The following is a 25,937-nucleotide window of genomic DNA, read 5'->3' on the forward strand; positions in this document are numbered from 1 at the left end:
TACAGCAGATATCATCCTCATAACAGCAGCCTCACTCATTACCTTTATAGCCACATCCAAATGGACATCTGACTAGGGCCTGAAAGTAAGCACCATTAGCTGTTTGTCTGATTAGGCCCTTTTATATGCGACTCCAACTTGATGATTCATTACAAGTCATGCTTTGAAGTAGCAGCAAAGAGTTTTCTTGGCTGAAAGACCCCGGTGTTGTTCTTTCTTGCCTCTAATTTGTCTCAATCACAGTTAAGCCACAATGTCAAACTGGCAAGACACGGAAAGAAGTCATATAACTAGGAGTCAAGAAACCTGGTTTCTCATCTTAATACTAAAACTAGCTGTGTAAGTCAGCGGTTCATTTCTCTGCCAGTACAATAGGAAGATTGGACTGTTTTGCAGATGAATCAGCAGATGGTATCAATCTGTAAACCTTTGCCTTTCTTTGCTGACTTCTGTATGTTTCTTTGGGAATACTACGGAAGTCTCAATTTCTTCATCAGTCTCTCCCTTCCTTTCTTCCACCTTCTTATTACCTCTCAATACATGGATTTCAATTTCATGGCCCCCTGTTGCCTGCCGGTAATACCCAAAATGCCTAAGTTGGCATCCACTATGCCCTCTTCCATTGGGCTTCAGCAGTCCTTTCTAATCTTGCTTTCCACCATTCTTCTTCACATATGCTACCGTCTAGACAAACATTATTATTTATTGTTCTGTGTGCATGTCTTGCAATGAATCATCTTTCCAAGATCCTCTTTATCCTATTCCCACATGCCCCAAATTGCATCCGCTTAAGTGCCATGTCTTTTAGGAAGCTTAAGATTCTCCAAGTTCCTTTCTCCAGCTCTGAAGGCACTGGTTGTCTTGTAGTTTGAATCTTGTACTTTGGCTCTTTGCTTTCATGGCTCTTTCTCCCCTACTAGAATGGGAGCAACTTGAGAGCAAGATCCAGGTGGGACTCATCTCTGTATCCCCAAGAGAACCAAGTAAATTGCTCTGCGTGTAACGGGCAGATATTCAACAAATATTTATTGAGTAAAGAAAAATGCAGTGCAGCCTTTCAGAAGGACAGCGAGGAAAGTTTTCCCTTTTTAGGCTTCCAACTGAGCTTCCCATGACACACAAGCCCAATACCCTCGGGTTTCAAGGGTATTCTGAGACCTAAAGTAAGTATTCAATATACTGGGGATTTTGTGAGAGCATTTGTGTCCAACAAGGGATGAACACAAGTGATCCTATACAATCTCCCTGGGGTCTTAAATCCAAACTGGGATGAGAAGTCATAGGCATGGGCTATACGCAGTCACATTAGCGGGCCAAGCATGGGAGCTCCAGGAAGTGAGGTATGGGTGAGTAGCCTGGAGTAGGACTGTCAGAGGATCCACAGACCAACTGGACTGGAACTGGACTAAGAAGAGCTAAATGTCCTTTTTGGTCTCTTTTCTCCACAATGTTTTTTTTTTTTTTTCTTTCTGGGTGTTTATCAAGTGTATAGCCAGGCTGAAGACAAAAAAAAATGAATTTCTGAGCTGTTTTCTTCTGCCCATATTTTACATTTGAAATTCCACCAAGGCTCTAGAATACAGAAAAGTAGATGTTCCTGTCTGGTAATCTGCCACTTCTTGAGCCTCTACTAGGTAACTAGGTGCTTTATAGACCACTTCTACCATTTCACACACACACACGCATACACACACACACACACACACATCTTGCCTGTGGTAGAGGTGCTAGCCCACACTACTCATAGTGGGGAAATAAAAAGTAAAGCTGACCTAATTACAACAGCATCCTATCAAAGCCGAACAACTCCTTCCATTTACAGGGTAGTTGGAAAGGGACAGGTATACACATGCCAGCGTTCCTTGTTATAGCAATCCAATGGGCACAATTATGAGCCTTTTATACAAATGAGAGGCTCAGACAGGTTATGATTTACCTGAAATCCCACAGCTAGGAGAGACAGGGTCAAATTTAAAACACATATCAAGGGAAGTAATGGAGGATGGGGGTTTTAACCACACATTCTCTCTAGTCTATAGTATTCTACCAAATGGCGATCATTTTCATTTCTTTTGATTCTTGGTCCAAAACATGGGTTTCATTACAAACTTACTGCCCTCTCCAAAACATTTGACTCCTTCCTTTCCCATCCTCTGCCAAATGGCGGTGAGCAAATATCTTAGCATGTGTGGGTTTATGGGGAGACAACAGTCATCAGTTCTCGATTTTATGCAGCTTTCTTAACACCCTCCCTAATATCCACCTATGCCCCACCTCAGGCGAAAGAGCAGGGGAAGATTGCTTTTTCTTCTCCCTCAGCCCTAGCCTTCTACAATGATCTCTTGCTTTCTGTGACATTCCTCCATGCGCATCCTATAGCCTTCCTTTCCCCTTAGCCATCAATTATCCTTATGGAACACTCTGGAGTTAGACTCCAGGAACAGCAGAGAATGAAAACCAAACAGTAGATTACTAAAGCATAAGCATAATAAGTTCAAACAAGAAAATGTGGATGATGGCCAGCAACGCCCATTACTGCAGGAGCAAGTCTGTTCCTAATACTTTTAGAGCAGATACAAATGCCACTTACAGCATTAGTCACCCCAGTGAAGAATTGATGGCTGTGTGACTAAAAAAGGTCTTGCAAATATCCTTCCTCCAAGCCCAGAAGCATATTACCAGAGAGAGGAAAGAAACTAAGCAGGGCTGTTAAACCCACATGCCCTAGGGCCCGTGTGTGTGGCATGCTACCTACTTTAATATCTATACTCAGGCAGAATGAAGGGCTTCTTACCCTGGCTCTTACCTCTCTCATTATCATTCAAGAACATAGCTCACACTGGGCTTTGACTGACAGCCTATGGGCCATCCTCACTGTGAACAATGGGAAGGCAGAATCATGGCTTTTCCTCTCGGTCTTTCCCTTTGCTTAGTGTGATGTCTGAATGAATGCACAGATAGAAGAGAAAGGCATACACCCTTCTGTCCTCTTCATTCTCCCCAAAATACTAAATCTTTTTGTAGAAATTATACACTTGCATTTTGTAAAGCCAGAACCGGTAAGAGAAAGCAGCACTGGGTGATACTACCTGTTTTCTCTTATATGTAGAACCTAGATTTCAATAGATGTGGGGGGATCTACATGGAGGGCCACAAAAATAGAAACTGGGGATAGTGGAGGAAGATATCATAATGGAGGTGGGAAATAGAGAGAGCAATGTAATATATATAACAGGAAATAAAGTAGAGGGAAAAACTAACTGGGGAAAGAAAGATAACCAAGTAGAGGAGGCACAGGAAAGGCTAGCGAAGGAAAGGAATAAATGGCAACACAGCATAACACATACGCATGAAGATGCTATGATGAACCATCCATTACTCTATATGTTAGCCTAGAAAATTAATTTAAAAGACAACAAACTCACATGATCAAAAGGAGACGTGCTAATTTGTATACCCCAAAGTAATGCTTGCTGGAAAAGAAGGAGGTGGCTAAGGCAGAAAAAAAATAAAAGACTGTGGGGTGAGAGAGATGATTATGTGCTGAAATGAGCTTGCTGCTCTTGTGAAGGAATCACATGTGAACTCCAGCATTCACATGGTGGCTCACACCTATCTGTAACTTCGGTGCCAGGGGACGCAACACCCACTTCTGGTTTTCATGGGCAAAAGGTTCATGATACATACATACATGCAGGCAAATATTCACATGCTTACAATAAGTCTTTAAAACTGAATGTGTTATATAAAAAGCATACCAAATATCTAGTTTCCAGCAACATCTCTGCATCTTATAGCCCAAGGGATGCTGGGCAATTTGCTTCCTATCTGAGCCACTCTTTCTTTGAGATGGGTAGGGTAAAACCTATCTCACACACTTACCAACGATAAAAATATGCAATGAATAAGAAAAAGCATACAGGCCCATGTCTGGAATAGAAAAGGGTCCTGAATAAAATTCCATCAAGGAACAATAGTGCGGTTTGCAAAGTTACATGACTGCCATGGAAGGAAGCCCTTTACCAAGGCACCAGGCGCCTGCCATTTCTAATTGCTCTGGGGAAAATGGGGAGAACAATGAAATCCACTCACATGCTAGGTCAGTGGAAGAGGTAAAGATGGAGAGAGGTTAGGACGGTGACACATTTGGAATACCAGAAGTAACACGGCACCTTCAACAGCAAAGGTGGAAGAGATTCTTTGGTGGAGAGTGGGTGAGCAGAAGAGGCAACTTGCTCCCCAAGCCTGCCATTCAGGTTGCTTGTTAGCACATGAGGTTAATCATCTGCTTCAGCTCAGGGGAAGAACCAAGTGTAGCAACTGATTACCTGATAACTCTTCTGGTGTCCAGGAATTTACCAGGAACATCATCGAAACTAGGGAGGGAAGCGGAGGTGAAGCGATAGGCGGGGAAGGTTTAGAGACGCAACTATACCAGCAATTTGGCTATAGGGCTCTACCATGACCCAACCCATCCGAGTGCTGCCAAGGCTGAAGGCCAGAGGCTTTAACGAAAACTGTACCACATAAGTTTGTTGCTAACTGATTTAAGAGCAAAAAAAAAAAAAATCTGGCAATGCTGCAGCTTAGACTGAGAAAGCCTGGATGGCCCTGGACAAGTCAGATCAGTTCTTATATTAACTGATACCATTAGATCACAGCTGCTGCTGCCAGCAGCCCAGAGGATGGGAGTGTGAGAGAAGCGGCAGAAGGGATGGCACGGGGATTGCATTCTATATCCAAAGATGTCGGAGGCAGAGCTGATGTAGAAGGTTAAAGTTACTGTGTGTGCTGAGCTGACAGGATCTGGCTTGACAACGGGCAGGGCAAAGTTTACCATGGAGGTAGAAGTGCCGTTCCCCAAGCTTCTACTTGGTTAATGTGATGATCAATATATGACTTCTAAACTGAAGCAGATGTCTCCATAGATGTCTGGCCTTTCCTGGCTGCCTCCCATAAGAGGCAATTTGTAGGGAGGGAAGACAGGACTGAGGGAGAAAATTAATAACATATTTCATTTTCTGATTATGAGCCAGGTATTTTGTTTGTTATTCCTTTTAATCCTAAAAATTATTTGTAGGTATACTTTTTCCCATTTTAGAGACATAAAACCCAAGGTACAGACACGGAAAATAACATGGGCATGCAAATGCATCTGAGGATCAAACCAGAGAATTAGAAAGTGCAAATTGCTCTGTGGAAATCTTGCTGGCATCCACACAAAACAGCATTTACCGAAATGCTCAAAGACAACACTGTCAGCATGTACTGAGCCTGCCACAGAAGACAGAATTTCTTCCCTCTGCTTTATCTGGACAGGCTTATTTTTCCTCTAGCTTCCCTCTGCCTTCATATATACTTTAAAATACCTCCCTGCCTCTCCTCTCTAAAAAGAAATCTGTGATGCTATTCATCAAGTGTGAAAGGCTTCGTGGACACTTCCCACATGAACTCCATTGCTGGTCTTCCTCTGCTATCCTGCTCCCCAGTTCCTCACTCGATGCTGCTGTTTTTACCTGCACTCCAGCACTGTGCTACCAAACAGAAACACTCCCTTGAAAAGGATGTCAGGCCAGGTGCAGGGCCGCATGCCTATAATCCCAGCACTTGGGAGGTTCAGGAGGCTGAGGCAGGAGGATCTAAAGCCCAAGTCCTTAATGGGCTACATGTTGAGATCCATTATTCATAGAGACCAACAAACAATCCTAAAATTTATAGGAAATATGAAAGAACATAGTCAAAACAACATGAAGCAAAAGGAACACAGCCGGAGACATCACATTACCTGACCTCAGATTAGACTATGGAAAAGTAGTAATACAAAAGCTACTGGCACTAAACAGACATGTAGACCAAGGGAACACAACAGAAGAACTAGCAATAAACCCACACAGCTACGGAAACCTAATTTCTGATTAAAGCGCCAAGAAAATGTGCTGGAGAAAAAAACTGCCCCTTCAACAAACTGCCAGCAAAACTTAATAACTTTCTTCAAAATAATGAAATTGGATTTCATAGCTCTCAGCTTGCACAAAAATTAATTCAAAATCTATCAGAGACTTAGATCTTAAACTAGAAACAATGAAACAAAGGGTAAACACTTAAGGATATAGTTACAGACAACAAATCTCAGAACAGGAAATAGCCCAAGAATTGACAAATGGAACCATATGGATTCAAAGAACCACCACTACCATCACCCACCACCACCACCATACCACCAAACACCACTACCACCACCACCACCACACACCACCACCACCACCATCACCCACCACTACCACCACCACCACCATCACCCACCACTACCACCACCACCACCATCACCCACCACTACCACCACCACCACCACCACACACCACCACCACCACCACACACCACCACCACCACCACACCACCACCACCACACACCACCACCACCACCACTACCATCACCCACCACCACCACCACCATACCACCACTACCACCACCACCACCACCACCACCACCACCACCATACCACCACACACCACCACCACCACCACCAACCACCACACACCACCACCATTATCAACAATAACAATAACAAGTGAGTAGAATAAACAGCCAAGAGAACGGGGAAAGTCTTCATCAGCTAGACAGCATACAAGGAGTTAATATCTCCAATAAATAGTTTTAAAATTCTAAAAAGTAAACACCAAGCTGGGCGGTGGTGGCGCACGCCTTTAATCCCAGCACTTGGGAGGCAGAGGCAGGCGGATCTCTGTGAGTTCGAGACCAGCCTGGTCTACAAGAGCTAGTTCCAGGACAGGCTCCAAAACCACAGAGAAACCCTGTCTCGAAAAAAACAAAAAAAATAAATAAATAAATAAAAAGTAAACACCAAAGAAATAATTATCAATTAGAACATGGGCCAACCATCTGAACAGACACTGGTGGCTGGATAAGAATGTCCCCCCATAAGCTCATATATTTGAATGTTTAGTCATCAAAGTGTGGAACTGTTAGAAAGGATTAACAAGATGAGGAGGTGTGACCTTGTTGGAGGAAGTGTGTCACTGGGGGTGGATTTTGAAGTTTAAATATCTCATGCTGTCTCTGTCTCCTTTCTTTGCCTGATGAAGGTTAATATTCAGGAGGATGCCTATATGTTTTTCTTTGGGTTCACCTTCTTATTTAGCATCTTTAGGATCACGAATTATAGGCTCAATGTCCTTTATTTATGGTTAGAAACCAAATATGAGTGAGTACATCCCATGTTCCTCTTTTTGGGTCTGGCTTACCTCACTCAGGATAGTGTTTTCTATTTCCGTCCATTAACCTTCATCAGGCGAAGAAAGGAGACAGAGACAGAGACCCACATTGGAGCACCGGACTGAAATCTCAAGGTCCAAATCAGGAGCAGAAGGAGAGAGAGCATGAGCAAGGAACTCAGGACCGAGAGGGGTGCACCCACACACTGAGACAATGGGGATGTTCTATCAGGAACTCACCAAGGCCAGCTGGCCTGGGTCTGAAAAAGCATGGGATAAAACCGGACTCGCTGAACATAGCAGACAATGAGGACTACTGAGAAGTCAAGAATAATGGCACTGGGTTTTGATCCTACTGCACGTACTGGCTTTGTGGGAGCCTAGGCAGTTTGGATGTTCACCTTACTAGACCTGGAAGGAAGTGGGAGGTCCTTGGACTTCCCACAGGGCAGGGAACCCTGACTGATCTTTGGGCTGACAAGGGAGGGGGACTTGGATGGGGGAGGGGGAGGGAAATGGGAGGCGGTGGCGGGGAGGAGGCAGAAATCTTTAATAAATAAATAAATTTAAAAATAAATAAATAAATAAATAAATAAATAAATAAATATCTCATGCTGGGCCCAGTCTCCCTCTCTGCCTACGGATCAGGATGTAGAACTCTCAGCTACTCCTCCAGCACCCTGCTTGCCTGCACGGTGCTATATGCTCCCTGACTTGACGATAATGGACTGAACCTCTGAAACTGTAAACGAGCCCCCTATGAAATGTTTTCCTTACAAGAGTTGACTTGGTGATGGTGTCTCTTCACAGAGACAGAACAGTGACTAAAAGAGGATAGTTCTCAAAGGAAGAACAGATACATTTTCAAATATTCAACATCTCTATCCATCAAAGAAATGTAAATTAAAACGACATTGAGATCCCATCTCACCCAGTGAGAATGGCTGACATCAAGAAAACAATATGGGAAAAGAGGAACACTTACATACTACTGGTGGGGGGGTAAGCTGGTGAAGCCACTATGTAAAGTAGTGTGGGGATATCTATAAAATCAATAGAACTTTCTTTTTACCCAGCTATACCACTCCCGGGCATAAACTCAAAGAACTCTATATCCAGCCACACTGTTTGTCGCACGTCCATGTTCACTGTAGCTCTGTTGGTGATAGGTAGTCCCCGATGTCCATCAACAGATAAATGGATAATGAAAATGTGCTGCCTATACACAAAGGACTTTTAGTCGTCCATAAAGAAAAATGAAATTTTCAAAAGGAAAATGGATGGAAATGAAAACAAATTGTTTTAAGCCGGTTAACCCAGGCTCAAGAAAGACAGTTGCTCTACACTGTCTCTCATACGCACATCTTAGTTTCTAACTGTAAAGTGCACAACTGGTATCAAATACGAGTAAAGGGCAAGAAACCAGAAGGCGACTCATGTGACTGGGAAACAAAAGAGGCTCTAAGAGAGCAGGTAGGGAAGACAATAGAACAAAGTAGAAGGGGGAATACTGAAGGTGGAAATATACAGCAAGGAAGGGGGAATCAAGAAGATGGGGAATGGGGGATAAGAATCAACTAAAATGAAATATGCCTTAAAATCTCATACTGAAACCTACTAATTACTTGGCAAGCTAATTTTAAAAATTAAAATCAAAAAAGCAAGACATGGGAGGACACGTGACAAGAGGGAGAGAAGGAGGGCAGGAGCAAGGGAGGAAGATACCTCCAACCCTAGAAAGTTCCCATGGTGAAAAGCAGCTTCGCTCAGTTCTGCTTCCCATAGCATTGCTAAACATTTACCTTCCTTGTGGTGAGCCACTGGCCTGGGAGCTGGTCTCTTTATATGGAAAGAGGAGGTCTTTGTGGTCCCAGAGCCTGGCACAGGTCCATTGGTGGCCTTTGGAGTAGCCTTGGTCCCTCCATCCTGCAACCTAAATACCAACTTCCCCACATCCATCTCTGGGCAGGGTTCCGATTGGTAGTCAGAAACAGATCTATTTGGGGACTTTCTTCCAGGGTCAGTTTCCCCACTTTTCTGAATGGGTAGTTTGAGGTGCTGCGGTAGCCTGGGGGGATCCAGGTTGCTAGTGATTGTACCATTAGGCGTTTGACGCTGGGTTTCATCTGAAAAAAAAAATTGGTACAAAGAAGAAAAATTAATCATGACCTTCATGTATACATATTTAAATCTGAAAATCTGCACACATTTTCAAAATTGTTATTCTAGTACAGACTGACTACATCCCACAAGAACAGTCTCCGCCCTGCCCGATTTGCATGGAGTCAGAGGTGTCATTCAAATGAGGTTCAATTTAAGATGTTCAGATGACTTTCACCGACACAACTGAATCAACTCTAGTATCCAATCTGCTTTATTCAAAAGGATGCAATTCAAAAAGGACAGAGTGCCCAATCAATTGCATAATTTACTCTTTCTAAATAAATGCATCAACTAATTCCCAAGTAGCACTTTTAAAAGCAATTTTTTTAAGGTTTCTCCAATTTCAAGCTAACAAGCCTAACAGAATTTAATTTCTTTCTCTATCCATGTAAAGATACCCTCAACTAGCCAATTTGCATTCTTCCTCTAGCCTTTGTGCTCTGTAATTTCCTGTGCCCATTAGAATAAGATTTTAAGTGATTTTGAATATAGTTAAAGCTTCAAAGAACACAATAACAGACAGAAAGACTCTCTCTAGAAAAATAAGCCCACACACATATATTTAAAATTTTTGAAAACTAACTTTAAGTTATTCGCTGTCTCCGAAAAAAATCAACAAATGCCCCGGATTCATAATATCCACTATGGACGTTGTCACCTTCACTAATAATAGGAAACTTAGGGCTGGGGATAACAACTCAGTGATAGAGCACAAGTACGGGACGTACAAGGTTGTTGCTTTCATCCCCGTCACCACAAAAATAAATAAATAAATGAAACAGACATGTAAATAAAGCTCATATTAGAGCCCAGTAGTTAAGCAGACTGACTCTGTTCAGCAAAGGGAGACATATGAGAGCTGTATTCAGCAAAGGTGACACAGGGACCTTATTTGAAACCTGTTTCTTGTAATGAGATAATGAGAAATTTTAAACTTTGACTAGACAATTAATCTTAAGGAATTACTGTTCTGGTTTCATTTATATATAATTATTATACTGATCATTTAGAGTTAATTGTTGAACTCTGGCTGAGAAATTGGTGGGAGTCATAGACGAATCAAAATTGTTCAGACAAACAATAGCTTGGAGGAGTAAAAAAATCATGCTTAGTAAGAAAATATTACATTATACAGACTGAGTAGGTTATGTTTAGGTATATAATATACATATATATATATAGACATATATGCGTGTCAATATATATATTGAGAACAATCAATAAAAAAGGAGGCCATGGGAGGATATGAAGGAAGAAAAGGAAGGGAAGGGGGAATAATATAAATGCATTATAATTTCAAAAATGAAAAAAAAAACAAAAATATATTTCAAAAGCAAATAAGTTCAGTTTGTCTTGAGCATTTATGATAAAAGATGTGAGTAGCTAGATATGGGTTTATGCCAGCTAGGCACTATTACAGAAAGGCGTGAATAGGAGGAATATGAACATTACCTCTGGTAGGTGGAAAGGAAACATTGTCAAATATTTCCAGAACATCCACTTGGGTTCAGTATGAAAAGCAGATCAGAGTGGACAAACTAGAGATTTCGAAACATATGGGAATGCTGATGACAATGACCGAAACTGCACCAGCACCAGTAAAGAAACAACAGTCTCTTTGTTAAAGAGGTGGCCTGGAAGGTGCAGTTAGTTGCACACTCCTGTAATCCTAGCACTTGGGAAGTTGGGGCAGAAGGATTGAAAGTTCAGTGCTAGCACAGGCCACATAGCAAGGCCCTGTGTCAAACAAATAATACAGACTTAGAATGGCCAAAGATTTGATATAGGATATGAAAGGGTCTATGATAGTGGGGGAAGGATTTACTAAAATATTATATACAGGCAGAATATAAATTTGGAAATCAAATAATGAGATGCCATTTGTCAAGAAAAGTGGTGAGCAGTATCGGCTGCTCCTTAGAATGGTGGTGGGACACATTGTAAGAAGTACAGTGTTACATCTGGTAGGCATGCGGGATTTGGGATAAGACAGAAGGGGGGAAGTTGCTGCTTTTTAATTTGGTCGTGGTGTCAACTGGACAAATTATTCCCCTTCTCTGAGCCACAAATGACTTTCTGAAGCTCAGGTACCTACTTCATACTGGGATATCGAGGATTAAATGAGACTATAGATTCACGCCCACTTAAAATGTACAGAATGAAAAGATAAGACTACTGTAACTAGCACTAACCAGAATACAGGGAAATTTGAACCACCGTCCTGTATTGGTGAGAAAGTAAAATGGCACATGTGCTTTGGAAATTAGCTTGGTCGCTCTGCAAAAGTCTAACTTCAGAGTAAATGTATACTCGGCAATACACTCAAGACTACTGAAGTCAGACATTCCCCCAACAACCTGAATACTCATAGCAGTATTATTCATAACAGCTAAAACACAAATACAATTTAAGTGCCCATTCACTGAGGAATGGATAAACATAATGTGGTATAGTCACACCCTGGAATATCATATAGCAGCACAAAGTATACGTATACACCCCAGAATAATTTGCTAGCCATAAAAGATTATATAGAATATAAGTCCATTTATATAAAAATTTCAGAATAAACAAGTCTCCAAGGTTAGAGAGTCATTGCCAGAGGCTGGGGAGGAGGAGGAATTGGAAGATTTCCTTTTTAGGATAATGCAAATATTTTCAGATAAGGTAGTTACACAAAATACATTTTACTGGGATTTACAGTTTAATGGGGTTTATTTTATAGCCTGGGCATTATTTATCAGTCCAAAAATTAATGGGTAGACTGTAATCTCACTAAGATCTGGTACAAAGCCCTCATCATAGAGCAGGGCAAACTGAACCCCAGTTCAATTTACTCAACAGGCTAGTGACCAAAAATAAAATTAGACCTGAGGTCTACTGACACCCAGTTCATTCATCTAATACACTCATTAATTGGGCACTTACTATGTAGCAAGTTCTGTGTTGGCATAGGGCATAAAGTGCTAAAAAGTTCTGTTAGTATAAGTTTTTTGGAGGGAACATTATAAATAAATTTATTTTATAAAAAATCTAATTATGGGACAACAAAACAAGCATTCAGTACTCCCATCCATTTTCCACTTTCTCTTCCTCCTCTATGGAGGTGATCCCTTGAGCTAGATAATCCCTTTCTATTCATATTCCTAATATAACCATTCATTCACATTATAAACATGTACTGAACACACACAATGTATAGCAGGGATTAGTCCCAGACCTGGTGATAAAAATGGATCTAACGTTCTTAGGGGGAAAGTAGCTACTAAATATGTCATCAAGTAGTAGCAGGTGACATGAATAAAACAAAGCAGTGTAAGGGGACAGGAAGGAAGAAATGTTTAACTTGGGTGCTCAGAAAAGGTCTCTACAAGGAGATGGCAATGTAAACTTGAGACCCGTAAGGAATAACAAGGGTCATGAAACTAGAGAACAGAGAGCAAAGGGGACAGAAAGTACATAAAGAAAGTTCAGACAGATAAGCAGGGGTCACTGAAAATAGCATAAAAACAATTTTATTCGAAACATGAAGAGAGGTCACTGAAAGTTTGGAGCAGAGGAATGAAGTCATGGGCTTCGCATTTTTGAAAGGATGGACAATTTACTGGCTGCTTTGGAGAATGGATTAGAGGCATTCAAGCAGGCCAGCACTGACAGCTGAGAAGAGATGGTACAACCTCAGCGTGTGTGGTCCAAAGGGAAACCAGGGATTTCATATGTGATGTACATCCACAGCCCAAATGAACTGCTGATGGACCTAATGTGAGAGAGAAAGGACAAAGAGCTACCAGGAAAGACCAACACTGTTGACCTCAGTGTTCTGGAGCTGAAAGTTGAGAGGGGAGGCACCATGAAAGAAGTAGGTTCAAAAGCAATAGAAAATCAAGAGTTACTTTGGGCTAAGGAAGAGATGTGGAGCTTAGTGATAGAATGATCACCTGTCATTGTACAAAGGGCTAGGTTCCAGCCACCACCATTAAATTAAAATACAAATCATGGTCCACTCCTCTTGAATTTCTAATGTCAGATGTGAATGTAAAGGGTAGAACGAATCCTGTATCTAAATGAACTGGGGAGTCCTCTGCAGCATTTAGACACTTTTTACATGCAAGAAACTTAGAGAGGCGGTGTACAAAAAAAGCATGGGAAAGGGGGTTACGACCTTTGGAGTCTTCAAATATCAAAATTAGAAAAAGAAGAGCAGTAGAGGGGGATGAGGGGGATGAAAAGAGAGGGATCAAGTTTAGTGTCCTGAAAGCGTCCAGTACCCCACAAAGAGAGAGGGGTTACTTGTCACATGTAGCTCACCAGTTCACAAGAATAGTGCAGTGCTTGGTTTGGTCATGAGGAGATAAAAGTAGTCAGAGGAGTGGCAGGGGCTAAGGCCCACTTAGGATAGGTGCAATCTCTTCAGGAAGAATCATCCCATTGGATGATGCTCATTTTCTCACATAGTCATATCTTCCTCTGTCCTATAAGCTCCATGAGGGCAGGGGCATGTGGCTTAATTTCATTTGGCCTCTTTCAAATTACTTGAAACATGACCATTATTCAACCCATGGTAGCTGCATTTAAATTACATTCTCAGAACATTAGCAAGAACCTTGAACACATATTTCAATGAACTAGAGTAACATACCTATGAATAACTTGGATTTGATGCTAGCCTTGCAAGGGATCGTGTAGGATTCACCCCTGCCCCATCCACTGCCAGTAATCTAATTTCCTCTTAGAATACAAACTATAAGCCTAGCTTCTCCTGACTGCTTGTAAGCCAAGGACCTATGAAAGGTCTATCATTGCATGGATGAAATAGCTACACTCCCATTTCTTCCTCCACTATTTTCTTTGTATGTAGCTGTCGCGCTAACCACTGACCTTCACTTTCCTCGAGGGAAGAAGTGTAGAACACTGTCTTCTCTCTCAGCAAACGCTTCGAGATTGTGATTGGTTTGTGCCTTCTTGCTGTCACTCGAGGTGGAGGCACTGGAGGTACTTGGCTGTCCTCGGGTGGACCCAAATATATCTGTAGAGAAGGAAGGAAGATACCCAAGAGACAATTAGCAAACTACTCCTTGATGCAGTCCAGCACTGTATCTGGTTGACCATGTGAATGCTAAAGCAGCTAATGGGACTGGGGGAATTTTCTTGCTCCCTCTACCAGCAAGTTTTCAAATGTCTCCTACCATGATGAATGCATAGAACTGATCTCCTCAGTGTGGAGAAAGAATGTCGATATGAACAGTGAAGTAACCCTGGACTTTATACTTACTACCAGTGAAACTTTAAGTAAGACATCTACCTTTGAGTCTCAGCATCCTCTCTCAATTGGAATAAGAGGATAACAGCAACTACCCAAGAGGCCTGTCGAGCTGCTTTGTATGGGTGGAGGTGAGGATAAAGGGTTACTAAACACATTCCTGCGTACATATACATGTATGCACTCAATATTTCGAAAAGGATACTTAAGGATCTAGATATGCAGGTTGTCTCAATACTGAGGAAGAAAAAGAAGAAAATTGGTTTTCTCTCATATTATTTTGTTCACCTACATAAATTTTCATAATATGGCATGTTAATTATTTTTAAAAAATGGAAGGAAAATAAAATTGAAAAGAAAATCAAAAGTGCCTTGGATTATATGTGTGTGTGTGTGTGTGTGTGTGTATGATTCTTGAGGAGTACAAGAATAGCTGTGATTAGAATTGCTAACATGTGAAATGCTTGTGTAAAAGTGGCAAAATTAACAGGAACATTGTACATACAATCACAAGCCAACATGGATTTCATGGGTGACAGTAAGAGACGATGAAACAGTGGTAAGTAGATGAGTATTGAGCCGCATGACTCTTGGACACAGTGGGTTCTCCTATCAGAGAACTGAAATAGCTAGCTAGCATTTTGGGAACTCCTACTCCATTACTGTAATAGTTACAAATACCCCTTCCTATGCTTTATACATGCCAGAACCTTTGTACTGATTGCTCATTATACGCAGAGAACTCATTTCTCTCTCCAACTATCCATGTGGCTTGCTTGCTCTGTTTTGCCTGCCCTTCTTATAAAGGCCTTCCAATTCAATGCATCTAAACTTTGACATACCTCTCTCTACCCAACACTTCCTATTTTTTCTTCCCTGATCATGTTTTGTTGTTTTGACATTTATCACTTTTTAAACATATATACACAAATACATACCTTTAAATAAACATATTTTCACTTAGTTTATTTCCTGTCTCCTAACTAGTTTTATTATTGCTATTACCATTGTTGTTGTTAACTCTTCCCCTTCTCCTCTCCATTTTCTCTCTGCAGCCCCACCAATGTCTGCTTAAACATTTCCACACCCAGTATTCCTCTTATCACGTCCAGACCACACATGTTCTATTACCCTCCCTGCTCTTCTCCTCTGAAGTCTCTTTTGTCTTCTCTCACGGGCCCCTTCCCAGTTTCCTGGCATCTACACAAAGTCACTTCCATCTAAATGCACATCTTTAAAAACTTGCTAGGATCTCTATATGAGAAAGAATAGTAGTGCTTCCCTTTCTGATTCTGGGTTGCCTCAATATATTTTTTAATTCCATCTATTTTCCTTCAGATTTCATTTTTTTTTATGGTTGAACATAATCCACTGTATATGTGTACCACATTTTCATTCTTCATTCATCTGTTGTTGGGCATCTAGGCTGGTTCTATCTCCTTGCCATTGCGTACAGAACAGCAGTAAACAAGAGTGTGCAAGTATCTCTATGGTAGGGTGTAGAGACCTTTGGGCATATGCTCAGCAATTGCACCGCTGAGTCATATAGTAGTTTTATTGTTAGCTTTTGTGTTAGCTAGTTTTATGTCAATTTGATACAAGCCTTATCATCTGAGAGGAAGGAACTTCTACTAAGAAGGTATCTCCATAGATGAAGGTTCGGGTAGGCCTGTGGAGCATTTTCTTATTAAGTGATTGATGGCGGAGAGCCCAACTAATTGTGGGAGGTGACATCCCTAGGCTGGGTTCTATTAGAAAACAGGTTGACCAATCCATGTGGTTGTTAACAAGCCAGTAAGCAGCACTCTTCCATGGTCTCTGCATCAGCTCCTGTTTCCAGGTTCCGGCCCTGCATGAGTTCCTGCTCTCATTCCTTTTGAGGATGAACTGTTACATGGACCCTTTCATAAAGGTCATGGTGTTTCATTACAGCAATAGTAACCCTAACTAAGAAAACTTTTCTCTCCCCCTTGCTCCCTCCCTCCCACCTGTCTTTCTTTCTTCTGAAACCGCCATACTGATTTCAATTATGGCTGTTCTAGATTTTAAGCTTTATAAAAGCAAGTCTATTATATTCCCCACTCTCTCTGAGATCCATGAGAGTGCCTTGACCTGGTGACTCAAAAATCAAGCACATTTATAAATAAGACACACAAGGCACACACATTTATAAATAAGACACACAAGATGTCCGGAAGACATCTCATTTCAACTACTTCTTTATAAGATATTGCCATAGGGCCTTATTTTCTTGCAGTCTGACACAAGAAATAAAAAGGACAAAACCAAACAGAAGAAACACATGCACCAGTGGTTTCTGAGCCATTGAGAAGGTAGTTATGACAGTTAGTGGTTTCCTGGAGATGATGAAAACAAACAAGGCAAGGCTTTTGATCATTATCACACTTGCAAATTACAGAGATCTATGCAGACAGCAGTGTAGAAAGGGGAGTCTAAGCAGAGCACAGCAGGGTCTTTCTTAGGCAAGGCAATAAAAATGACCATGAAAAATACCAGAGAGGACACAGTTTCCCCCGTTACCGAAACTTCCAAAGTACTTCAGATTGAACACAACCCCAATAAGGTTTTTGGTAGAATAAGCTCATTCAAAATTTATAAGAAAAAAAAAATTTTAAGAAAATTCAAAGAACTTAACTGAAATAATATCTTAAAAGAAAAATAGAGTTGGAGGTCTGCTATTACCTGATTTCAAGCCTTATTATATAAACCTGTGATAATCAAGACAGTGTGGCATTGGTGGCAGTGTTAAAATGGATCAATGTATATAGAAAGTCCAAATAAAGTCCTACAAACTATATAAATAATTATATTTTTTTCAGAAAGGCAACTCAGTACAGAAAGATCAGCCATGATAATGAAATAATTGAAAAGTCATAACACTGTGTTGTGAAAATCAGAATATTAATCCATATCTTATATCATACATAAAAATTAACATTTAGATAACATATTTCCTTCAGAGTTATTTTTGTGTCTTATGAGAGAGATAATTTTAAGCTTAGCAAATATAACAGCCAAAATTGCATATTATTAGCCTCTATTATAAACCTGAAAACTAGTCCAATTATGCTTTCCTAAGCAAAATATGAATGGTAGCTATAATGAAAAATAATCAATCTAGAAAAAAGATACTAGTAATACATTTTAAGGTACATTATAGAAAAATACAATACACATAATAGTCAATGAGCTAATATCAAATAATAAGAAATAAGCAAGCTTCTAAAACAGAAAAAATATGAAGAAAAGTTTAAAGGGACATATGAAAAGGTAGAAAAATAAATAGCTCAGAAACATGAAAATGCAACAGCTTCACTGTCAATCAAAAAATGCATTTAAAAAGAACAATACATCACATTTTCCATTAGACTAATATATTACACTGAACTAGTAAATACATGGATGAACGCCATCTTTATAAGCTCTGCTGAGATGGTGATTTGTTTTTAGCTATATTTGGTTTCATTCAAGCAGCGACTTTAAATGTTCCTTTGATTATCACCACTTCTAGGACTCTCATGGAGCAAATACACTCACATAATTATATGCTGATAACTTTCATGCAACATTGCTTAAATGAAATTCTAAAAATAATACAACATGAATATGGTCACATAAATTATGATTCAGCTAGAGACAACTATTATGTAACTATTAAAACATGATGGAGATTCATGGGAAATGAGATTGAAAGATTTAGTAAATATTTTAAAATAGCCGATAGGACAGTATGAATATGACAGCATAATTTAAAGATGGTTTTGCAATGTGTGAGTATGTATTAATCTTTATTTGCTTTTTACTGCTGATTAACAAAGAACCCAAATTTTTGGGATCTAACATGCCTGCATTCAAATCTCAGGTGTAACATTTGTTACCTAGTCATCATAAGTAAAGTTATTTAACTTCTCTGAACCACAATATTCCAATCTGCCCAAAGAGAGATTACACTTACTTCAAATATAATCAAATATAATGGCCAACTAGTAAATAAAAGTGCTTCTCTAGCATTAACCCCTTCTTCTTCTCTCTCTCTTTCCCATCTCTCCCCTCCCTTTCTCTTTCTCAAGGACTTGTCTATTTTAACAAGAGAATTTCCCTACTGGGGGGAATTTTGTCTCGGAGGGCATCTTTCATGTTGCCTATAGAAATATTTTGTTGTCACAAGTGTAGGAGGGGGAATGGTGTGTAGTAGAGAAAGGCCAGGGATGATGCTAAACATGGCATTCATATAATATACAGAACAATCTCTACAATCAAGGACTATTGGTCCAAACTGACAAAATAAAGTCAAGGTTGAAAAAAAAAAACCCTCACTTTATTAAAACAGGATAAGAATAGCAAAATAATTACTAAATGTGGGTGGGCGTCAAAGGTTTTTTTTTTCTTTCTAGATTGAGTTTCTAAATACACTTTGAAAAAGTTCAATGGAGTGAGAAAACAGAATACATAGTGTGTTAGCGTTTTTTTTTTTTTGGTTGTTTTTTAAATATCCACCCATCTATCCATCTATCCATTCAACCACCAAAACATCTAACACTTTGGATAGCACTAAAGGAAGCATTATTCCTGGAGACAGCCTCATCATTGCTACCTCTTGCAATGGTTACCAAGCATTCGTAACACACTTTATCAAAGGATAGTTCCACTTAGATGACCCTGTCTCACACTTCAGAGAAAGCAGAGGTCCTTAGAAGGAAATATTTTCAATTTTCTATTTTCTCACTGGCATAAACTCATAAACTCAACTTACCTCATCTCTAGTTTTTATTTCAAAAACCAGAAAGTCCTACTTGTGCCCTCAATCCCGTGTGATCTCTTGCTGGTTCTTGAAGGACCCTCTTGCATCATCTGCTACTTCTGTACATTACTACTTCTCTGTAGCATTCAGACATACTGAACTCTCTCATCCGGACCATTCTTCCTGAGCTGACACCATACACTTTTTCATCTTTACTCCCTAACCTGGTTGACTTCCACTGCTCCTCAATGTGGCCATGGCCACACCCCTTCTCTTTCAGAATGATTTTAAATTTTATTATTTATTTTGGTGTGTATAAATGTTTCACATGCATGTTTATCTGTGCATTAAATGAGTGTCATGCCTGGAGGCCAGAAGAGAGCATTAGACTACCAGAACTGGACTTAGAAATGGGTGTGAGCCTCCATGGGAGAGCTGCAAATTCCACCTGGATCTACTGTAGGCTGGTTCTCTTCACTGCTGAGCCATTTCTTCAGCTCTAGATAATTTTCACAATAATCAGCCCTAACCTATTTTCCAGATCCAAGCAACTTTTAAACCTGACTTTGACTTTTCATGAGTATTGCGACAATTACCTAGTCCTTTTCCAATAATCTCTTCCCCATTCCTTTCTACTTTGTTTGATTCTGAGCCTTGCCCTGTGTCTTTCCCTGGTTCTCAATAAATCTTGATATTGTTCAGGATTGCGTTCTCAGTGCTCTTGTGAACTCATGAACACAGACTTACCACAGCCGTTCCATCCATTCTTACTTCCTGCACTCCCAGACTCATCTAGTTTTTTCTGTACAGTGTATCTAGTTACTCAGTGATGCTATGGACAACCCAGAAGCCACTCAAACAACATTTCAAAAGGTATCACCACTTGACTCTTTCTATTATAATTTCTTATGCAAAATAATGGTAATGCCCAATCTGTACATCATCCCAATATCCTCCCTGTCTCCAGTTTCACATCCATTTACTCACCAAGGTTTCCTAATTGTACCTCCTTCTATCTCTTTGATCTCTCTTGTCTCCTTACTGACACTGCCTTAGCTCAGAGTTTTATGTCCCTTTCTGATTACTATATGGCCTCCTAATTGTGCTTTCTGCTTCCAGTCACTCCTTTCTTAAATCTGTTTGCTCTGGTATAAGTTGGGTGATCTTTCTTAACTCAAATTTAATTGTGCTGTTCCTCAGTTTAAAAGATCTCAGTGACGCCTCATTGTTTGGAGTACAAAGTTCAAATTGAGTTCCTTTACTAGCAGGAGATACTCTAAATTCTGGCCACTGCTCACAACCTCCAATTCCTATTTCCCTGTATGGCTCCATTCACCCCAGACTACCCCTATTCTGTGTTATGATCACTCTTTCTGCTCTTTGGTGTTTGTTTCTTTGACTTTTTAGTACTTCTCTGTCTCTTTGATCTCTCATTCCTGTATGTATCCAGAGTTTCTGTGATGAGCAGACCACATCCCTAATTGTGGAAGAGGTTACTCATTCCTCATCCTAACACCCATTCTCTCTTTCTTCTTTTTTTTAAAAAAATTTTATTTATTTATTTATTTATTTATTTATTTATTTATTTATTATGTATACAATATTCTGTCTGAAGGCCAGAAGAGGGCACCAGACCTCATTACAGATGGTTGTGAGCCACCATTTGGTTGCTGGGAATTGAACTCAGGACCTTTGGAAGAGCAGGCAATGCTCTTAACTGTTGAGCCATCTCTCTCCACCCCAACTTAGCCCCATGCCTACATTTCTTAGCCTCTCTTGTTGTGAGCTGAGGAATTGGTTTAAACAATGCTTTAAACAATTGTCTTAAACAATGAACTGGAAATGATGCATGCAATCCTTTGAATCATGTTATTATAAAGAAGCTCTATATGTTCCATTCTGCCTCTTTTCCCTTTCTCCCTGGACCACAAAAGAGGACAAATGGAACACTAACTAAAGCTTCGATATTTCATCCATGTAATGAGGATGGTGTGGTGTCCTATCGTGTGTCACCTCTAGTTTTCTACACAAGAGAAAAATGAACTTCTGCCTTACTTGAACCGCTGCATTTACAATACCTACTTCTAAGACTTTTAATACAGAGAGTTTTCTGGTCCCTCAATTAATCTTCCGACTTTGAGGATTTTCCTCATGAACTAACTGCTCCAAGAGAACTTCTGTAGCCAGGTTGCTTATATAAAAGTGTGGTCCCAGAATTTGAGAGGCTAACGCAGGAGAATCAAGGATTCAGGCCACCCTCAACTATATCGCCTTATATTTCATCCAAAATAAAAGGACTGAAAATGAAGAGGAAGACAAGAATGAACAGGAGAAGACATAAAGGAGGAGGTGGTGGTGATGGAGAAAGCACTATCATTTTTCCATGAACATCTATAGAATCTAGGGCACATTTCCATCATGATACTTAACACATTACTTCCCAAGGACTAGTTGATACAAAATTCCCAGGCAATCATAGTCATTTCCTGATGTCAGAGACTTCCTACCCGTGCATGTGTAAAAGCAAGGGTGGAATGGGGCACCAGACAAGAAGCTGCAGCTCAATAACCATTTTTGCAATGAGCAGATGAATCTTGGCTGCCAGACCCAGTACAATATTACATAACAGAAACCTTTTCACCACGTGTCCAACTGGAATAGGAAAGAGAGTACAGCGCACAAAGACTACTGAGTCTAGTTGGAGTCAAGGTCAGTTGTGTTGAGGCTTTGCTACTTACTCGTTATGCAACCCTAGGTGAGACTCGAGACTTCAGTTGCTAAAAACATAATGACTGCCTCCCAGAATTGTGGTCATTGAATGAGATTATGAGCCTAGACTGCAAAATACCAGCTATCGATATATGGTAATGATTATAATTATCAGCAACACTACAAAGAAATTACACCTATGTATACTTGGGTAAAGACAGGCAGAAAGAAATGTTTGTTGTCAGGGAAAGAGCAAGGGGGGAAGAAATGGGGTGGCGGAAATGCTTCTGCAGCACAGAAAACAGAGGACAGGGATTCAGTGGCTCTCCAAAGTCTGTGCCACATCAAATGATCTTTTTATCCCTTACCTCATTACACAAACTATCTGCAGCGCATTGACAAGAACACTTTCTTGAAGCCTGCTTTTCTTTAGGAAGCGGTGCCAAGTTGACTGAGACACTGATCAGGAACCTTCTGAGACCCATTCTGCCAATATATCAGAATCCGGCCTCAGAGAGGGTAAATGGGAAGCTTAAAGCTGTATTCTGTCCAAATGGGAGAAGTAGAGAAAAGTAGAGGGGCCATATAATCCTGGTTATGTGACCACTCTGAAATTAAAATGTGGCCTGCATAACCCCAAAGTCATCACAGATTGCAACATCCCTCCCAAAGCTGGTCTGCAGATGTAAACCGTGGAGCCAAACGTTAATGTGGAAATTTTGGCAATTTCTTTGGTAAGAGAAGTAATTTACCTCTTTCTGTTCTGTGGGCCCTCTAAAGACCTCACTTTGTGTATTTCGTTTCAATGTTTTGATTACTTTTGGAGACAGAGTTTCATTCTGTAGCCCAGGCTGTCCTGGAACTCATTATATGTAGCTCAGGATGGCCTTTAACTTACAGCAATCCTCTTGTCTCCATTTCCGGAACACAATCAATAATGTTTACTGCCTGGCCCACGTCCTTTGAAGGATGAATTTAGCCCTTGTGTAGCCTTTGAGAAGAGAAATGAAACAAACGGCTGCTTTGCTCATTCCACTATCCTCCCTTTGCTGTTCAACATACCAACCACACATCTGCCTCGGGGCCCCTATAATTGATTTTAGTATTCATAGAGCTCTAAGAGAGCTACCATAGCTCATATACTTATTTCATGGAGATCGCTGTCTAAATTTTCCACTGTGAAAGGCCTTCTTTCATTATTTTACAAATACTAACCTTTACCTGGCTTTTTTTTTTTTCAGAGTATTTACTATCATTTGATAAATATATCTAACTGGTCTTTCCCCAGAAAAATATGAGACTTATTTTAAAAGGCTTTTGTTTGGTTTATAGGAGTATTCCCAGTGCCAGAATTTTGATTGTTATATACCACAAAATTAGTAACCATTCATTGAATGAATATCATGGGCACTTGAGAACCAGGCTATTACCTGCAGACCTAACTTGTGGGACTGAGAAGGAAAACTCTGGAAGGGAGATGGCATAGTTTCTCTTAAGAGAGGGGCAAGACCCACCAAGGCCAGCTGGTCTGGGACTGAATAAGCATGGGTTGATTCCGGACTCTCTGAGCATGGCGGTCAATGAAGACTGATGAGAAGCCAAGGACAATGGCACTAGGTTTCGATCCTAATACATGAACTGGCTTTGTGGGAGCTTAGCCTGTTTGGACGCTCACCTTTCTGGACGTAGATAGAAGGACCTTGGTCTTCCCGCAGGGCAGGGAATTTGGACTGCTCTTCAGTAACGAGAGGGAGGGGGAATGGAGTGGGGGGAGGAGAAGAGGAGTGGGGATAGGGGGAGGGAAGTGGGGGGAGGGCAATATTTGGGAGGAGGGGAGGGAAATGGGAAATGGGGAGCAGGTGGAAATTTTAATTTAAAAAGAATAAAAATAAATAAATAAGTAAAAAAAAATAAAAATAAAAATGATGTTCTATAAAAAAAAAAAAAAAAAAAAGAGAGGGGCAAGAAAGAAGACAAATGCAAGAGCTTCTGCTTTTTGTTATTTGGAGCACACTTTATTGGTTTCTGTAATCAAGAGCCCCAAATCCCTTGATTTACTGTAGGTAGCCCAATGTTAATGAGGAGACTTTTTTTTATTTTATTCTTTTTTAATTAAAATTTCCGCCTCCTCCCCGTTTCCCATTTCCCTCCCCCTCCTTCCACACATTGCCCCCTCCCCTCCCCCTTCTCTCCCCCTCCCCCCCACTCCATTCCCCCTCCCTCTCGATACTGAAGAGCAGTCCAAATTCCCTGCCCTGCGGGAAGTCCAAGGTCCTTCCACTTCTATCTAGGTCCAGGAAGGTGAGCGTCCAAACATAATGAGGAGACTTTTATAGATGAAAAGGGAATTGGAGAGCGCAAGAAAAGAACCCCAGCCTGCACTGCTTATTCCACCATTGATTTCTTGACTATCCATGAAAGGGCTTGTTCTAAATTGGTTCCAATGATGGACAGTATACCTTCTAAATAGAAGAAACAAACCCCAAACTCACAGGAAACACTGGGTCAATGATGGAAGATAGAGAACCAAGCTCTCTTATGCCTTTTGATATCATTGTGAAGGGAAGGCAACAGTGAGAGCGGAGAAGGAAAGAGAGAATGATTCTAACTGTGGACTCAGACAAGTGACTAAAGTACAACTTGGACAGTACAAACTTTTCCCAGGGACAAGTGATGGGTAAAGGACTGTTTTCATGGTAAACTCCTATACCATGTTTATGTGTTAGGTACAGTTCTAAGTAATGTTATATATATATAAATTTACTTAGTGACTTTTCATAATTTCTTGTCTCTCCAATGAAAACTTGGGTCTTAAATATATGAATAATTAACTAACTATTACGTTATGGTCAGCACAGAATTAATCCATCTATCCACCCCATTGATAGTATTAAAAGAGGAAAGAATGGTTGGAAATATAAATGAAAAGTAAATAATTACCAATAGAATTTGATAGGGCATTGGTCCTCATTGTTCCTTCTCTAGACTCTGGGATCTTTTACATAGCTGAAAGAGTAAGTAGGCATTCTTTGCTAACAGAAAGACTAGACCAGCTTGGAGAGAAGGCTGGAGAGGGGATTTAAGGCCAAGGGTTTGGCTGGGAATAAAGAGAGTGTATCTTTCCAAGGCTACCCGATAATAAGTAGCAAGGCCATGTTATGAACTCTGAAGTGTCTGACTTCAAGGATAACACTCTTTCTACTATATAAGAAGGAAACATTTTAATTTGAACAAATAAATGATTATTTGAATGGGAGCAGGATCAGGCAGTACATGTTTCCCACGCATCAAAATTCCAGCAACTATATGACTAACTGACTTCTCTCTGCAAACTAGGTAAGAATACCCAGGCTCTTGCAGTTACTAAGAGTGAGTACAGGAAAACAATCTCAGAGAGTGGTCAGAATAGAATCTTGGGCCAAAATAGTGCTTATTTGTGGACACATGATTAGTACCGTGTAAAATATTCACTGAGAAAAATCCTCAATGCCTGGTCAAAAGGAAATCAATATCCAAGGTTAAATTCTATTTAGGTAGCTGTTGGCTGTTGCCTAGGGTTGGAGTCAGGTGTCCAACTCCAGGACATTCCTCCTCTTTCTAAAGGGTTCTGAGGAGTAAATGTGAATTACAACACTGAAATTTGGAGGCACAGCCAGAAATGAACTACCTTCAATGAACTGGGGGTTCATGAACTACTTACCTAAGCTTGGTGATGAATTTCTCCCATTGTAGACTTTCCTCTGTCATGCATTTAGGTGTGAGAATAAAGTTTAATAAAAGATGGTCATTTTCAAATTGTCAAAAATTCAA

At 40.4% G+C, this 25,937-nt stretch overlaps 1 protein-coding gene across 1 annotated transcript in view; it reads right to left on the reverse strand.

Moving 5' to 3' along the window:
- The window catches only part of Ophn1 (oligophrenin 1), a 333,717-nt gene that overhangs the window by 12,420 nt on the left and 295,360 nt on the right, over positions 1–25,937 (reverse strand). Inside the window, exons 21-22 of the mRNA XM_057759550.1 lie at positions 14,275–14,422; positions 9,036–9,359 (exon numbers count right to left, since the gene is read on the reverse strand). Coding sequence (XP_057615533.1) covers positions 9,036–9,359; positions 14,275–14,422 — 472 coding nt within the window. The remainder of the gene's footprint in view (positions 1–9,035; positions 9,360–14,274; positions 14,423–25,937) is intronic.

Source organism: Chionomys nivalis, chromosome X (assembly GCF_950005125.1).
Source record: "Chionomys nivalis chromosome X, mChiNiv1.1, whole genome shotgun sequence".
In the NCBI taxonomy this organism is placed as follows: domain Eukaryota; kingdom Metazoa; phylum Chordata; class Mammalia; order Rodentia; family Cricetidae; genus Chionomys; species Chionomys nivalis.